Source organism: Danio rerio, chromosome 10, assembly GCF_052040795.2.
Source record: "Danio rerio strain M-AB ecotype USA chromosome 10, GRCz13ab, whole genome shotgun sequence".
Taxonomy (NCBI): domain Eukaryota; kingdom Metazoa; phylum Chordata; class Actinopteri; order Cypriniformes; family Danionidae; genus Danio; species Danio rerio.
The window spans coordinates 45213031-45232500 of record NC_141030.1 but is presented as its reverse complement, the minus strand read 5'-3'; the positions used below and the strand labels follow the sequence as shown (position 1 = coordinate 45232500).

The window sequence follows — 19470 nt, the reverse complement described above, 5'->3', positions numbered from 1 at the left end:
TTTAGATCAGAACGCCTATGGGCGCACATATGAGCGCTAATGCATTTGCTATTTAAACAGCGTAGCGCAACTCCTCAAAACGACTCTTGCGCCAAGCTGAAACTACCAAATGACTACTGCGCCACGCCTTACACCACACTGCGCCGGGTGTATGATAGGGCCCAAAGAATCTAATTCTTGCAATGTTTTTAAGATGATAGTATACTGATTTACTTACTGACTGCTGAAACTCAGATCTGACTCCAGAGTCACACCGAGATTCCTGAACTTATTTTTTGACCCCTAGAGCCAAGCTACGCATTCACCTTGAGAACCTCATCTGTTCCCAAACGCAATGACTTCAGTTTTCTCTTTGTTTATAAGCTCATAAAGATTTAATATTATACTGTATGTTGGGTATCTTATGTGGACATTTAAGCCTATGTTCAGATCTGCTTTCATATTGTTTCAAGTTATTTAAATAAAACGACATTTTGGAGAAGGTTAAACATCTAGCATCCCCTTTATTGCTGCTTGATTGCTTTTTTTATTGTTTTCCAGTCAATATATGAACATAAAAATTCAGCATGTAGAACATAGAGTTGAAGTCAGTTATTATCCCTTCTTTAAAATTAAAAATAAAATGTTTCATATAATTTTCTAGTGAATATTGCATGACAGTTTCATGGTTTTATTATAAAATGTATTATTGAGGAGGAGGTTATACTTATTTTAGCTTGTCTGAAATAAAAGCAAAGTTTTATCAGTGTTTTATTTTTGAGCTCTCACAGCTTTTTCTTTTTCTGTGAAAGCTTGTTTTTTGTGCACTTGGTGCCTTTTGTTAGGTGCATCCAGAAAGTATTTATAGCGCTTCACTTTTTCCACATCTTTTTGTTGCAGTCTTATTCCAAAATGTATTAAATTCATTTATTTTCTCAACATTCTACACACAATACCCCATAATGACAATGTAAAAAAAAGAGTTTTTAAAATTTTTTTTATTAAAAAGTGTAAAATCACATGTACATCAGTATTCACAGCCTTTGGTGTAAAGCTCTAAATTGAGCTCAGGTGCATTCTGAATTTGCCGAAAGGCATCTAAAGGACTCTCAGACTATAAGAAACTAGATTCTCTGCTCTGATGAGACTGAAATTGAACTCTTTGTAGTGAATGCCAGGCGTTATGTTTGGAGAAAACCAGGCAGCGCTCATCACCAGGCTAATACCATCTCTACAGTGAAGCATGGTGGGGTCAGCATCATGCTGTGGGGATGTTTTTCAGCAGGAACTGGAATACTAGTCAGGATAGAGGGAAAGATGAATGCAGCAATGTGCAGAGACATCCTGAATGAAGACCTGCTTCAGAATGCTCTCGACCTCAGACTGGGATGACGGTTCATCTTCCAGCAGGACAATAGCCCCTTTCACACAGTGATACCGGAAAATATCCGGAAAATTTACGGAACGACTTTACCGGTATGTTCAAAAAAGCGCTGTTCACACAGGCGAGGACGTTACGGAAATTTTCCGGAAAAGAGCATTCACACATCCATTCCAAAATACCGGTAAATTCTGACATCATTCACCACAAATGAGCTTTAAACGGCTGCGCTTGTATTTGTAAACATTTGACTAAATTACAAACTCTTTTGATGATCAATATTGTAAACAACTTTCACAGGATCATATTCGCATTTCGAGATGTTCATAAAATGCGTCTGGAAAAATATTCAAAGGCTTTTATTCTCACAAACCGCGCGGACGTAAATGCGTCTGACTGTTGTGATTGGCTAAAGCAGAAGTCTTACGTCAGCACGTTCTAGACGTGCACGCGCTTATTCCGGAAATATTCCTTCTGCGTTCACACAGCGCAGCATTCCGGCAAATTGCCGGTAATGTTACAACTTCTCTTTCCGGAAAATAGCCAGAACGAATTTACCGGTATTTTCAAAAAGGACCTGTTCACACATACAACCTTTCCGGAAAATTGCCGGTAATTTTCCGGAAAGGTCTGTATGTGTGAAAGGGGCTAATGACCCAAAGCACACCGCCAAAATATCAATGGAGTGGCTTCACAACAACTCAGGAAATTTCCTTGAGTGGCCCAGCCAGAGCCCAGACCTAATCTTATTAAACATCTCTGGAGAGATCTGAAAATGGCTGAACACCGTCGCTTCCCATCCAAACTGATAGAGCTTGAGAAGAACTGCAAAGAGGAATGGGCAAAAACTCCCAAAGACAGGCGTGCCGAGCTTGTGGCATCATATACAAAAAGACTTTAGGCTGTAATCGCTGCCAAAGGTGCATCAACAAAGTATTGAGCAAAGGCTGTGAATACTGATGTACAATTTTCAGCTTTTTTATTTTTAATAAATTTGCAACAATTTCAAAAACAGTTTTTCACACTGTCATTCTGGGGTATTGAGTGTAGAATGTTGAGGAAATAAATGTATTTAATCCATTTCGGAATAAGGCTAAAACATAGAAAAGTGAAGTGCGATGAATACTTTCCTGATGCACTGTAAGTGGATGTTGTTTCATTAGTTTTCATTTTTGTGCAGGTAAGAGGGTTTCAAAATGTAGTTAGTTTTAAATATATATCAGACTCGAACCCTGTCATCGCGGTCAACTCCTCTCTGCGCTGATGTACGCGGTGAGATACTTGAGAAACTGATAGCAGCTGTAAAGCCGTCCATACGGAGGTAATCGGTCAGCTGGTAAGCGTGAAAAGGAACGGCTTCATATCTCCCTGTAGCGTTTGTTTTAAAGGGTGCATCTGTAGTTCGGTTCATTTGGTCCGGACCGAGGGCAATAAATGATACATTGTTGCATTTTGTGCCGTCTTTAGGTTTATTTCACACCACACTGCTGGTTTCGGTCCAAACCAGTTGAAAAGAACCAAAATGCAGTCATGTGACAAAACCCACATCACTCATTGGCCTGATGTTGTTAAACGTATTTCCTAAACTGCTTACCGATTGGTCAGAATTCACGGAGGAGAGAGAGAGAGAGAAAGAAAACACAAAACGGCGCACAAATAAGCCAAATACACATCACATGATGTGCGTTTTCAGCGGTGTAGTGTGGACGGAGATCTGTTCAGAAACGCTAGGTGAAACTCCAGTGTGGACGTGTTCGCCGTTTTAAAACTAAACAATATAGTGTAAATGAGGCTTAGTCTCTAAATCAGGGGTCGCCACAGCAGAATGAACCACCAACTTTACCAGTATATGTTTACCGTAGCGGATACCTTTGAGCTGCAACCCAGTATTGGGAAACACCCACACACACACTCATTCACACTCTATGAACAATTTAAATTTATTCAATTCATCTGCATGTGTTTGGACTGCGAGGAAAACCGGAGCACACGGAGGAAACCCACACCAACACGGGGAGAACATGCAAAGCTCGGTTGTATCAATTGAAATACTTCAGTATCAATATCTATCGCTACATTGATATTTTTGACAACACTACTCTGTGCCCTAAATCTCTCACAGACTTGACATGTCTTTCTGTTACTGTGGCACAAAGTCAAGGCTTGTCAACTGCATCAAAGTTAAAAAAGCACTTGCTTTCTCAGTCAGTCACACGTATAGAAGAAGCTTCACTGGATATGCCTAAAATATGCTAAATGCTAATATAGAAGCCACTATTTTTTCGGCATGACTTCATAAACTGACACTTTTTGTTGATGGTTTAAAGGCAGAATGGGAGCACTTCGACTCCAGTTGTCAGATAATAAAGTTTCTTTCTTCTGTTTGTTTATCTTCTGGCCTTAGAGTTTTGCAAGGTTTTGTTTAGTGAAGAATTGGATGTTTTAGCTCAGCAGAAAGAGGCTTTTGATTTGGGCTGTGCAATATGGTAGTATTTGTGGATGCACTATCTGTGTTGCAGAGATGTGCATTAAATTCAAGTTGATTTTATTTTTTTATTAATGTAAGCAAATGTGTGTTGTTTATTTATTATTTCATGTATAATTTATTAATTTTGTTAAGGAGTTAATCTGTTTTATTTTTAATTTGTATAGCCTTTTTAATTATAGTTTTTATTTAAATTTTTTATTGATATATATTTTTATATTATTATATTATTTTTATAGTTTTTTAATTTCTCTAAATAAAATTTATATTTGTCATGAATTTTCCACTTTGTTTTATTTTGTATTTTTTTTAGATTTTTTATTTTATTTTTATTATTATATTTGTATATATTATTACATTTTTATTTTCTTTATTGTTTATTTTTTATTTTATTTCTTTTAATTTAATTTATTTTAAATGTATATTTGTCGTTTTATGTGAATTTTCCTCTTATTTTATTTTGTATTTGCTTAGATTTTTTAATTATATTTTTACTTTATTTTTATTATTAAATTCCTTTTATATTATTGTTTTCTTTATTGTTTATTTTTTTAATTTATTTTAATTTAATTTAAATTTATAGTTGTCAGTTTATATGAATTTTCCTCTGTTTTATTTTGTTTTGTATTTGTTTAGATTTTAATTTTTTTATTTTATTTTTATTATCATTTTTTATATTATTAAATAATTTTCTTTATTTTTTCTTTTTATTTTATTCTTTTTAAATTTTATTTATTTTGAATTTATATTTGTCATTTTTATGAATTTTCCTCTCGCAGTGTTCTCAGATTTTTTTATTTGTTTAGAATTTTATATTGCATTTTTTAATTGTATTTTTTATTTTATTTTCTTTTTATATTATTATTGTTTTCTTTATTGTTTATAATTAATTTATAATTTATAATTTAATTTTATATTTGTCAGTTTATATGAATTTTTCTATGTTTTATTTTATTTTGTATTTGTTTAGATTCTTTAAATCTTTTTTTATTTATCATTTTATATTTCTATTTATTTCTTTTAGTTTGATTTATTTTATTCCTATTTTTGTGACTTTCCCTCTGTTTAAAATGGTTTTAATATTGACTTTTTTTGCTTTGTTTTATGATATTTAATTTTGATTTTATTTTTGACTAATCATCATCTCAGGCACTATATGTGATGTTTAATTATTTTTATTTATTAATAACTTTTTCTTCTAAGGCGATAGAAATGTGCTTGTCTGTATGTGTATGAGTATATGTGTGAAACAGTGTGTGCATGGGTGTGTGTGTGTGTTTGTGATAAACAAAGCTCTTATCAGCTCATTAACACATACAGGAAGTGCAGCTCCAGTGAACAATAAAGCGTCCAGAGCTGAGTCTCCCTCACAAACACAAAAAACTCATGAGTCTGATGTGAACTCTGCTTACTGAAGCATTTATTATCTTTATCTTATCTGACAGGGTGCAAAATATACTGAAAGTTGTTTTACTTTTTACTTTTTTGGTCAATTTTATGATCAGTGAAAATACTGGAGGTGCTTAATGAGCTGCTTCATGAATACGGGTATTAGATTTATGAGTTTGTTTCACTCTTATTGTCATTGTAGTGGTTGTGATAAATGTGTATGACACATAAATAACAAACACCCATCTATATTTATATATGATCACTGTGCTTTAAAGCAGAGTTGACATGAGCAATGTCCATCAATTGCATGTTTGCATTGAAAATCGACAGAGAAGTTGAGCATTGGAAAGAAAAGTCGTTTTGTTTGAACAGCCCCTAAGACTGCAATAGTTAACAATAGCTTAACTAAGCTCGCAATTAAAACTAGAAAAGCTTATGCAGTTAATCGCAATCGCAAGAACATTTAATATATCGTAACAGGTGACATTAATTTCTTAGTAATTTTAATGCATTTAAATCATAGTTATAATAATATCGTAGTGTCATAGTAAATATTGGGATAATTCCGTGTATCGGAATTGAAAGCTTCCGCAATTAATCGCAATAAGATTATATTATATACCGTAATAGTCGACTTTAATTTCTTAGGTAATGACTAATTATGTATCAAAATCATAGTCATGCTAATATTGCAATTGATAGCCAAAATCGTTATAATATTGTACATCGCAATAAAAGCTTCCGCAATTAATCAAAAAAAGAACATTTGATATTGTCATAGGTTGTCATAGGTTAATGTCTTCATGTCTAATTATGCATTAAATCAAAGTCATAATACGGTATATCATGATAAAACGTTCCGCAATTATTGAAATAACGTTTGATATCGGCGTAGGCGATTGTTAATTTCTTAGTTAATGACAAAATATGCAATTAAATCATAGTTATAATAATAATTAATGACTTATGCATTAAGATTATAGTCATAATAATATCGTAATATAATAATCAATATCATGATAATACCGTAAATCGCATTAAAAGCTTCCGCAATTAATTGCAACAAGAAACATTTTATATCGTCATAGATGATGTAAATATCTTAATTAATGACTAATTATGCTTTAAAATCATAGTCATGATAATATTGCAATAACGCAGCCAATATTGTGATAATATTGTATATCGCGATAAAAGCTTTCGCAATTAATCGCAACAAGAAAATTTGATATCTTCATAGGTGATGTTAATTATTTAGTTAATGACTTGTTATGCATTAAAATTATAGTCATAATAATATCGTATATCACAATAAAAGCTTTCGCAATAATCGTAACAAGAACATTTGAAATGGTCATATGCGATTATGCATAAAAATCAGTCATAATAATACTGTATATCATGATAAAAGCTTTCGCAATTAATCACAACAAAATTGGATATTCTTATAGGCGATGTTAATGAATAATTATGCATTAAAATCATAGTTATAAAAATATCGCAATATAATAGTCAACATCATGATTATATCATATCTTGCGATAAGAGCTTGCACTATTAAGGCGGATTTATACTTCAACGTCAAACGCCGGCGTATGCTACGGCGCTGACGCATAGCCCTTCGCCGTGGCCGTCGGCGTCGCTGACGTGCACCTCTCAAAAAATGTAACTACACGTCGCAATGATGCGTAGCGCAAGCTCTGTGATTGGTCGGCTTGGTAGCGCTGACGAGTCGGGGCGGGACCGAGAGCCGCGCGAATGGCGCGAGCGATTGGTTATAAGTGTGGAGTCCCGTGAAGGAGCTCCGGATGGAAAGTTTTGTTTTGTGTTTACCTCATAGTTAAAGTTGTTGCACGTCCGCCGGTTCCTGCCTCAAAATGAGCGAGTTTGAGTCACTTCTACAACCAGGAAGTGCTCAGGAAACGCAAAACAGAAGCGAAGAAACTCGACACAGAGGAACATTTACACCTCACTGCCAACTAGCGTTTCGGAAGTGTTAATGCAGACCAACAGAGAGAGCGCGCAGAAGTATAAATGCACAGCTGCGCGCGTTGCATGCGCCGTGGGTTACGCCGGTCACTTGACGCAGAAGTATAAACCAGGCTTTAGTTGCATCAACAAAATTCTATATCCTTATAGGCAATGTTAATGACTAATTATGTAGTAAAATCATAGTCATAATAATATCGCAACATAATAGTCAATATCGCGAAATTACCATATATCGCAATAAAAGCTTTCGCAATCAATTGCAACAAGAAAATGAAAAATTGTCATAGGCAATGTTAATGGCTAATAATGCAGTAAAATCAGAGTCGTTATTATACCATATATCACAATTAAAAACTTCTGCAATTAATCGCAAGAGAATTTCATATCCTTATTGGCCTTATTAATGACTGATTATGCATTAAAAACAGTCATAGTAATATCGCGAAATAATCGTCAAACTAGTCATAATACTGTATATCGCGATAAAAGCTAATAGTAATACCTAACAGTAATGCAGGATTTTATTTGTATCAAGAGCTGATTTTCATGTTGGTTTGCTGTAGATTAACTTTCACAGTGACGCCCTCTAACAGGAAGTGCTGCTGTCCACTTCCTCCTGCAGTTACTCTAAATGTGTCAATTCTGTCTTTTCTGATGTACATGGAGGAAATGTTGAGCTGCGTTTATTGTTCAATAGCGATTGCTAACTCGTTTGTTTGAGGTTTAACAACTTCTGTTTTACGCCCTTATTTGATGACCAATAGAGGAAATATTCTGCCATATGCAGTAATAGTTAAAACATCCAGAAATGTGGTCATGCTGCATGTCGGAATTGGTGAAAATATTAATAATTTAACTTGATTTAAATGAAAATGTATTGTAAGCACTATAAGAAGCACTTTTATAAGACTTCTTCTGTTTATATATATATTATATATGTATATATATAATTGTTATTATTATTATTATTATTATTATTTATATACTTGTGTCAGACACTTTGTGTCTCTTTTTATGAATTTTCCTCTGCTTATTTTTATTTTGTTTTAATTATTTTTTACTGTTGACAAACGTGTCCCTTTTTAAATAACTAGGTTTAAGCTTATTTTATTTTATTTTTATTTATTTCTATATAAATGATGGATTTTGTCAGGCACGGTGTCATTTTATATGACAGGAAAAGTTAATAAAAGTTAGTTCATTATTTTATTTGAATTTTTTTACATTTTATTGTATATATGCAAGTTTATTTTAATTTATATTTATTTTGTTGTTAATATTGTAATTATTCATTCATTCAAATCTTTGGCTTAGTTTCTGATTGAGGTCGCCACAGCCGAATGAACCGCCAACTTATCCAGCACATATTTTACGCAGCGGACACCCTTCCAGCAACAACCCAGTATTAGGAAACATCCGTACACACTCATTGTTATCACACACACATTGTTATATTCATTACATTTAATCCGCATGGGCGATTTTCAGATCGCTATATCGCCCCCCTGTGGGATGGCAGATACACGATACTATCACATGGGGCGCGGCAGTGTTATATATAAAAATAATAATAATAAAATTAATAATTATAATAATAGTAATAATAATATTTTTATTACTATAATATATTATATATTTATAATATAATATATATTATTATTTAACCATATCTAACCATATTTATTAACCTTTCGGCTGATTTAAAAACTTTTTTAATAACCTATTGCATTTGCATAACGTTCCCAAAATAAAAGCAGAATTTAGGGACAAAAATGCAATAAATTGTGAAAGAATTAAATGAAAGCCCACACAATGCCTGACATGAGGGATAAAAATGCATTACATTCTTATAAAATGCATTTAAATCACACATAAGATTTGACATGCAATATAACATAAGAGTGACATGCAAACATAAGTAATTTAAATAATAGCATAAAATAATAAATAATAGTGTTGCTTTCTTCAATACGTCTCATTAAACTCTTCATAAAGCGTGTGGCATCTCAGCTGCTGTTCAGTGCTTTATAGCGTGAGTAATGCAGTGTTTAGTCTGACAGAGAAAATCACATGTTGAGCGTGTGTTTAATGAACTCTTAACGCTGGCGTACTGTGAGGCTCTACAGCTAAATATAGCAGCTCAGCCGGGGATTATTAGTCAATGATCCTGCCGCTCAATAACATTCATTATATACTGCATTTTTACATCACACTGAGGCTCTTAGACACTGAAATAAAAATGATTCATAAACAATGTATATGAAATGAATTTAAACAAACCAATACAATAGTTTCAACCTAATTTGTTTATTTAAATTCAGCTTATTTAAATTGTTTGCAACTACTTACCTTTAAAAAAATGGAGTAAATCCAATGAATTATTCGTTTTTTCAGTCTTTCTGGCTTAAATTTCCTTTTTTTTTTATATCGGGAGGAACATAATTAAAAATGCAGTAGTGAGCAATGAAAAATGCTTTCTTTATATATATTTTTGATATTTTTATGAAATAATGAACTGAATTATGTTAATACAGAGCCAATGAAACATGGAGGAAAAATATGAATACATAAATGCATAACAAACCCAAATGTATTAAAATGAAATTATTCATTCATTTTCTTTTCGGCTTAGTCCCTTTATTAATCCGGGGTCGCCACAGAGGAATGAACCGCCAACTTATCCAGCATATGTTTTACGCAGCGGATGCTCTTCCAGCTGCAACCTTTCACTGGGAAACATCCATACACACTCATTCACACTCATACACTGCAAACAATTTAGCTTACCCAATTCACCTGTAGTGCATGTCTTTGGACTGTGGGGGAAACGGGAGCCCCTGGAGGAAACCCACGCGAGGAGAACATGCAAACTCCACACAGAAATGCCAACTGACCCAGCCGAGACTCGAACCAGCAACCTTCTTGCTGTGAGGTGACAGCACTACCTACTGCGCCACTGTGTTGCGTATTAAAATACAAACATAGAACGTAAATGATTGACACACAGTGGCTGAATTTTGGAAATGAAATTGAATAAAATAAAAATACAGAAATATGACCGATAGCATAAAGCTGATATGTTTTATTTGTGAATATGTTAATATATTTTATACAATAATAAGTGTTTTGATGATAATTAGTGTCTAAAACTTGAAAACATAACAAAATATTATAAACATAAGAAGAATATTTACAAAGATTAAAATACTTAAAAAATGCATGAATATTTAAAGAAAATACAAAATTATGACACGGGGACTTTCCAACTAAAATAGAATTAAATAAAAATAAAACAGAAAAATGTGATGCATTAAAAAAATTATTAAAATAAAATATGCTGTTTAAATAATTGTATTTTCAAACACTTATGGCAGCCACTATTCTTATTTTATTATTTTGTTTTTATAAACCTTATGTCAGGCACTGTGGGGTTTTTTTTCCTACTTATTTTTAATACTTTTCTTTATTTTACTTATTTTGTGTGAGAAAAATTCTTATGTCAGACACTGTTCCATAATATTGTATTGTTATAAATATTTTACTTATTTTTTATGATTTGTCAGGCACAGTGTGTCATGTTTATGTGCCTTTTTTATGCGACGGTTAAAGCTTATTGAAGCATTTAAAGGTTGTCAGTAAACTGGTTTCAGTGGAGTTTTTTCGTGACCCTGATCTGCCGGTGTCTGTTTTCTGGCCATTACTGTCATTATTATGTTTTTCACAGCACTTTTCTAAGCCCCTCTCTTTTGCTTCTCAAAGCCAAACACTGTTTTCATTAATTTATATTTAATCGCCAGCTCGTTCATTTCCTACAATATTCAGCTTATTGTATTTTAAAAAATTGATTGAATATTTTGTTTTTTTTCAATTTAATTACTTTATTTAATTTTTGTTGTGTGTGTGTGTGTGTGTGTGTGTGTGTGTGTGTGTGTGTGTGTGTGTGTGTGTGTGTGTGTGTGTGTGTGTGTGTGATTCACCAAATTAACATTGTTAAGCCTTTAAATAACACTTTAAGCTTAATAATAACATCCTGCAAAACAACTTTTTTTTTTTTTTGCAAGTCTTGGCTGTTTTATTTGATTTATGTTTATTTCTAAATTATGTACTGTGTTTCATATATTATATTTTCTCTTCCTATACATACAGTTGATATTAGCAAAACTATTAGCCCTCCTTTTTTCTTGTTCAAATATTTCCCAAATGATGTTTAACAGAGCAAGGACATTTTCACAGTATTTCCTATAATATTTTTTCTTCTGTAGAAAGTCTTATTTGTTTTATTTCAGCCATTTTAAGGTCAATATTATTAGCCCCTTTAAGCTATATTTGTTTTTGATTGTCTACAGAACAAACCACTGTTATACAATTACCCTAACTCGCCTAGTTATACTAGTTAAGCCTTTAAATTTCACTTTAAGCTGTATAGAAGTGTCTTGAAAAATATATAGTCAAATATTATTTACTGTCATCATGGCAAAGAGAAAATAAATCAGTTATTAGAAATAAGTTATTAAATCTATAATGTTTAGGAATGTGTTGAAAAAATCTGCTGTCCGTTAAACAGAAATTGGGGGGAAAATATACGGGGGGTCTAATAATTCTGAATTAAACTATATATATATATATATATATATATATATATATATATATATATATATATATATATATAGTAGATGTTTTAGTCTCCGCTTTATTTCTTCACTGATGTCCTTGAGTTTAGATGAGTTTGAAGCACATGCTGTTCTGCTTTGGCCTCTAAATAAGCGTCTTTGTTTTTTAAGATGCCATTTGCTCAAGGCTAAAAGTGATGTTTTGGCCATTTTAGATGGATCGTCCTTAATATATTCACACCCAAAAGCAAAACTAAGCTGGTAAATTTTGCATTGTCCTTCTACATGGTAGAATTAGTCTTGCTTTGGACCCTGAAGTCTTTGTTTTCCAGCAGAGTCCTTGAGTTTTGACTGTGTGTTGGTCATTGAACTGTAATGTGCCAATCTGCTTTACAGCCGCTGAGGAATGTCAACAATCACGTGAAACTATTTATTTGGACTTTGTGCTTCTGTGAACTCTTTTGAGCGCACAGAAATATTTCATCCTTGCAGATCTGACTACAAAAACCATTTTAGATTGTGTGGAAAAATCAAGAATTTATCAATTCACAAGTGATAGTTCACCTAAAAACTAAATGCACTCACCATTTACTCTTCCTTAAGTGGTTCCCAAACTTTGAGTTTCTTTCTTTTGTTAAACTCAAAAGCAGGTATTTTGAAGGAAGCTGAAAACTTGTACCCATCGATTAATTCAGTGGTTACAGGTTTATACATCAGTTTGACGGCATAATTGTGAGTCTCAAAAACCCTTTTGTATGAGGAACTACTTTCTTCCGCGTTGGATTCAAATCATAAGCTGACAGTTAAACAGTTGAGCAAGCATCTTTTGAAGATTCTAATGACACTTTAGATCTGTAGTGTTTGCTTGTTGCTGGCTGTGTGTGGGTGGAGTAATACACGAAGGGTAAAGAGGCTGTACGGGTGCTGATATTACTTAAATGTATCATGGCTATCAACTGATTTATTTTTTATTTTTGCCATGATGACAGTAAATAATATTTGACTAGATATTTTTAAGACACTTCTATACAGCTTAAAGTGATATATAAAGGCTTAACTAGGCAGGTTAGGGTAATTAGGCAGGTTATTGTATAACCATGGTTTGTTCTGTAGATTATCGAAAATAAAACTAGCCTTAAGGGACTAATAATTTTGACCTTAAAATGTTTTTAAAAAAATTAAAACCTGCCTTTATTCTGGCAGAAATAAAACAAATAAGACTTTTTTTCAGAAGAAAAAAATATATATTATCAGACATACTGTGAAAATTTCATTGCTCTGTTAAACATCATTTGAGAAATATTTAAAAAAGAAAAAAATCAAAAGGGGCTCATAATACTGACTTCAACTGTGTGTGTGTGTGTGTGTGTGTGTGTGTGTGTGTGTGTGTGTATATATACACACACATTTGCAATATTTTTACAGAAAATGTTAAATGTATTTTCTAAATACACAAACACAAATAAACATACAAAATCTGTCACTAGGGCAGTATATTTTCACAACCTACACTTTTGTGCCATACAGGTGGACATCGGTAGCTTTAGAGACCGATCACATCGAATGTGCTTTTCCATTTTTCCATTCTGAAGTTTTTCCATTCTTTTCTGTTGACAAGAAATAAAGAAGTGCAGTGCACTGCGTATTTTATGTTGCAAGGCAACCACTGAATCGGCTGTGTATTGTGCGCGAGCGCTGCTGTTGATATTATTGTAATCAGTGTTGCTGGTAATACATTACAAGTAACGCGAAGTACACAATATTACTTTTCTAAGTAACAAGTAAGGTAACGCATTACTTTAAAAAAATAAGTATTAATATTTGAGTCCGTTTTTTTTGTAAAGTTTTATTAGCTAATATTGGATACTAGATACATTTGCTGTTTTGTTTTGTTGGATTTGTTTTTTCTACTTTTCTAATGCTTGTGCAAAGAATTAAAATTCAAATGTTGTACCTAATCGAGTAGTAGGCGTTTTCGAATGCAGCCACCTCAACATAGAGCACTTTTTTTTGCTCAGAGTTGACTTGTTTCAACTGCAGGCGCACAAAGTGCAAGGAAAAAAAAAAACAAGGCGCAGTAGGTGGTTAAAATGCAAAGCGCGCAGGGTGCATAAGCAGCATAGAAAAAAACTTGCGGCCATTAGAAAACCATTCCAAAAAAGGTGCCTATCATCGCAAAAAGTGCTTTTGGAGTTATCAAGGCCTTAGGGTAAATTTCTGTACCTTTTTAAGTTACTAATATTACTTATCTTCTTTTAAACATTATCTGTTTTTTTATCCCATCTCTGTCATTCTGTTGCACTGTAGAAGAAAAAAAAACAAATTCCTTGTGTGTGCGAACACACCTGACAATAAATCTCTTTCTGATTCTATGAGGTACACGTTTGTACTTATTAGGTATTTATATTTTGTCCCTTTAACGACCTGTTAGGAATAAAAATGTACCTTTTGAAATGGTCCCACCCATTTTTATTTATTTATTTATTTCACCAGATTTGATGGCTGACACACTCCAAAAAAGGCTCATTTAACCCTTAAAGACTGATTTATACTTCTGGGTCAAACATCGGCGTCACTGACGTGCACCTCTCAAAAAATGTAACTACACGTCGCAACGACGCGTAGCGCAAGCTCTGTGATTGGGCGGCTTGGTAGCGCTGACGAGACTGGGCGGGAACGAGAGCCGCGTGAATGGTGTGAGCCCAATGTAGCGATTGTTTACAAGTGTGGAGTCCAGTGAAGGAGCTCCGGATCTAAAGTTTTGTTTTGTGTTTACCTTTGTTGCACGTCCGCCAGTTTCTGCCTCAAAATGAGTGAGTTTGAGTCGCTTGTACATCCAGGAAGTGTTCAGGAAAAGCAAAACAGCAGCGAAGAAACTCGACACAGAGAAACATTTACACCTCACTGCCAACTAGCGTTTCAAAAGTGTTAATGCAGACCAACAGAGACAGCGCGCAGAAGTATAAACGCACAGCTACACGTGTTGCATGCGCCGTGGGTTACGCCGGTCACTTGACGCAGAAGTATAAACCAGGCTTTAGTCTTTTCGCAATACCATATATATGGTAGTTCTTTGCGAATTTTTACATTTTTTTTTATTTTTTTAGTAGATCACTCATTATGCGCAAAATGAGACATGATCTAGTTGTTCTTAAAAAGATTCTCAATTTAAACCTAGTCCTGAAACACTCTCATATAATCAGCTTTCCTCCTTATTGTGGACTGTTTCACTGTTAATAGTTGGACGTTTTTGTAAGCTTTTCACTTTTAAACTTAAGCGTGTTACATCAAATATAATGAAAAGGTCTAGCTAAAGCTTTTAGCTATGCATTAACTATGACTTTTAGCTCAGTGGACTCTTTATTAGCTGCTAATTAATTGTTAGTAAGGTTGTAGTTACATTTGTTTATTTATTTATTCTAGTTATATTATTTTGTATTTTACAAAATGATCCAACTGGTTTTGGAATTTTGATTCTAAAGTTGCCCCAGTGTGACTACAAAGCCCAGTCCCATTCCATAATCTCATATCTTCCATCTTAGTCTTTTATCTTTGTCCTTTGATGACAGCAGTTCTGCAGGAAATGAAGAACGCCTGAAACCAAACATCCTGTTCTGTTTGTTTCCAACAGATGGTTCAAACTGTTGGGCAAGACAGGGAAGGCTGACAAAGACCGAGGAGAAGTCCTTCTAGACATCCAATTCATGAAGAACAACATGACGGCCAGCATGTACGATCTCTCCAGCCAGGATAAATCCCGCTCGCGCCTCGGCAAGCTCAAAGATAAACTGAAGGGGAAGAAGAAAGACGGGATGTCAGACTCCGCTTCCGCCATCGTGCCCTCAGTCGGACAGGTACTGACTGACAGCGAGGCCGAAGACGAGCAAAACAACACATCTGGAGCCAAAAAGAAGAACAAGCTCAAGTCTTTATTTGTACCCAAGTCTGGTTTGCAACGTAACATGTCGCAGTCCATGTCCACCCTCCCCACGCTGCCTGAAAAAGACTCAGCCATCAGTCTGAGCAGATCATCTGGCCTCAACGTAGAGTCTCCTGAAGGTAACATTTACAGCTTTATAGATGTGTGATTTCAGATTTTTCTTGTGGCTCAAACAGAAGACAGTGTGCTAGAAATAGCAATGTTATGAGTTCCAGTCAATGCATTATCTATTAAATTTGTGTCTGTCTCACTCTGAAAGCATTGGCCAAATGCAGAATGTGATGTAAATAATAATGTTGTATCAATATTAGTGAGACCAGCAAGATAAATTCTAGACATCTCCACTATCATATATACACTACCTGACAAAAGTCTTGTCGCCTATCCAAGTTTTAGGAACAACAGATAATAAGTTGACTTCTAGTTGATCATTTGGTATCAGAAGTGGCTTATATAAAAGGTAAAGGCCTCTAGATGGCGCTTATTTGACCAAAATAAAATATGATCATGCCTTGATTTTTAATGATTTCATTAGGACAGTAAAGTCTGACTCTGCTTAGACAAAAGTCTTGTCACTGAACAGAAATAGTGTCCAGTATAGAAGATAAAGTCCTGCTGCAGTGGAGACAGAATGAATATTGTGTCTGACCCCATCATGAGCTTGGAGGACTGCATCCATACATCTCTGCTTATTAATAAAGTCATCTGAAATGGCAAAGAAAGCATTATTGCAGGACTCCCAGAGTTCATCAAGATTCTTTGGATTCATCTTCAATGCTTCTGCTTCATTTTACCCCAGACATGCTCAATAATGTTCATGTCTGGTGACTGGGCTGGCCAATCGTGAAGCACCTTGACCTTCTGTGCTTTGAAGATCTTTGATGTGGAGGCTGAAGTATGAGGAGGAGCGCTATCCTGCTGAAGAATCCTGTAGGGCTGGGAGATATGGGCAAAATAACATATCCCGGTATTTTTAGGAGAAATGACAGTATACAATATATATCCTGTATTTTCCCATAAATAGTTACTTGAGAGTTAAAGCCTTTATTAAAACTTTATTAAACAATTTTTGAGCCAAATATTATTCAAACACAGGGGTTTCCCTCCCTGTTTACAAATAAACAACTGCACACAAATGACAGCTGCACAAAATCTTTGATAAATAAAATACAGTACAGGGTTTTCTTTTTCCTGCTTAAAACTATTGTGTATAAAAATGTATTGTGCACAATTATTCAACTGTGCACATATCAAAGATATCTAAAGAGAAGTCTTTCACTCCGTGTAAAAAATCCTACACTTTTTCTTTTGTTTTGACTAAACTTGTTTCACTAAATATTAAATTAGGAGATGAAAACGAATAGACTGTAGACATGAGAAGTAACAAAATAGTTTCAGAGTGCTGTGATGAAATGCTGGTTAAGCATAAAGATGTAAACAGTCATTATAACAGAGCAGAATGCAGAGCTAAATTTGTTAGAACATAAATGTAAAGAAGAGACCATCGTGTAATAAATCCTTAACTTATAATCAGTGAATATAAGGTGGTTTCACTTTCAAAATGGGGTATAAAATCCTCCCATTTTGGCGTTTTTAATTCTTTTGAACAGATTCAGGTTCTACTTGTCAATTTGATGAGGCTTCTATGTTCGTTCTTGCTGTCAATTGCTGAAGAAATGATCGATAAAAAGTTTCTGATAAACTACTGTAACAGCTGCAGGCGTGGTGTGACTTGCCTGCACACGAGGGGGAGTCAGATTTGTCCAGATATCGATATGATCAATATTGGATAATACCGCATCGCGTTGGGGAATCGTATCGATATATCCCCAGAACATGATATACCGCCCTGCCCTACTCTCCTGTGGTTTGTAATGTAATGGGCAGCACAAATGTCTTGATACCTCAGGCTGTTGATGTTGCCATCCACTCCGCAGATACCTTGCATGCCCCCATACTGAATGTAACCCCAAACCATGATTTTTCCTTCACCAAACTTGACTGATTTCTGAGTGAATCTTGTGAGGTTTCCTGCAGTATTTGTGATGATTGGGATGTAGTTCAACAAATGATTCATCAGAAAAATCCACCTTCTGCCACTCTTTCAACTGGTAGTCAAGTTATTATTTGTTGCTCTTTCAACTGGGATCGACGACAATACTTTTGTCAGGTAGTGTACATGTTGTGGTACCTGGTAAGACAAGGTGAGGATATTAGAATCCAACTGGAAAACACAACAGCTGTTAGGGTAATACTGGATACTGAAATTTTGTTGTGTTGTTCTGTTTTGTTTTTCTGTGTTTTGTATAAAAGCTTAAATGTAATGGAGCAAATAAACAAGGGGCAGGTGAACATAATAAGTTACCATGGTAACACATAAGTAGCAAACCACAGGATAAGCAAGGCACAATTAGTATTGCTCTTAATTACAATACTAAACAATTGCTATATGTCTAATATGCCGTGGAAGTTTGTTTCTACTAAATTTCAGTAGTTTAAAGGTCCCATGAAATTAAAATAAAGTTTTTTGTTTTAGATCATAGTATCTGTATTGTTAGTTTTTAGGTTATCCGTAAGCTAGTGTGCTCCAAAACAGTGACAAAATTTGTATTGATTTTATCATTTTTCATCTTTTGTAGAATTTTTCATTACTGTGTTGTGGCTGGAAGGGCATATGCTGGAATAGTTAAAGGTTCATTCCACTGTGGCGACGCCTGATAAATAAGGGACTAAGCCAAAGGAGAATGAATGAATGAATTTGTAGAATTACTATTGGCTGTTTTTAAAAAAAGGGAAGGAGCTACACTGTCCCACCCTCTTTTTATGTTTTGGTTAAGATTACATCATACATCGAATAAAAATGCACATTTTTAAGAACTTCAATAGGGCTTGGCCAATAAGAGATTTATTTATTTCATATTGAATCGCGATAAAATTCATGTCGATAACAATAAGCTCTGGACTCTTTGTACTCTATAGCAGGGCTGCCCAAACTTTTTTTTTTAAGAAGGACCAAAAACTAAACTTGATTGAGAGTGATGGGCCGATGGTAAATAAACTATATGCTGTGAAGTTGTCAATGTAATTTCCTAATTTGTTATTATAATTTATTTTATAATTTTATTTATACTATAATTTATTATATTTAAAATACTTTTAATTATAATAGTAATTAGAATTTTTTTGTCAATTTTATAATGAACACCTTACAATAAAAAAGCATGAACAATCCCATTTATAACACTAGAAAAATACACTTTTCCTTGATTCGTTTGCTGATGTCTTCTGTAATGTCCGCTATTCATCGTGACTGAATTTATTTATTTATTTATTTATTTTTTATCTGATTCAATTACAAGATTTAGTTGAAACGTTTAATTGACGTTAGCTTTTTTGTAGCTCAACAGTTAAAAAACAAAAGTTATGTTAAATTAAAAATGACAATTTATATTAAAGGCGTACGCCCCAAAATTCCCCATTATTTTTCCTCTCTTCTTAAATGACATGAACAGCCAAATCAAAGGTTACACAGGCTCTAGTTTGGGCATCTCTGGTCTATATTGATCTAAGAGCCAATGACACACAGCAGAAATGTGCAACAATGGGAATCCAAAAGTGTGTTAATATTAGAGATATACCGAATTTTCGGCCACCAAAAATTTATCGGCTGAATACGTTATGTTATCTAATG

At 34.0% G+C, this 19470-nt stretch overlaps 1 protein-coding gene across 2 annotated transcripts in view; it reads left to right on the top strand.

Moving 5' to 3' along the window:
- Nucleotides 1-19470, top strand: part of rab11fip1b (RAB11 family interacting protein 1 (class I) b) — a 48581-nt gene that overhangs the window by 15024 nt on the left and 14087 nt on the right. For both annotated transcript variants that reach the window (XM_087271244.1, XM_087271243.1), the window contains exon 2: nucleotides 15471-15898. In XM_087271244.1, the coding sequence (XP_087127370.1) occupies nucleotides 15471-15898 (428 nt within the window). The remainder of the gene's footprint in view (nucleotides 1-15470; nucleotides 15899-19470) is intronic.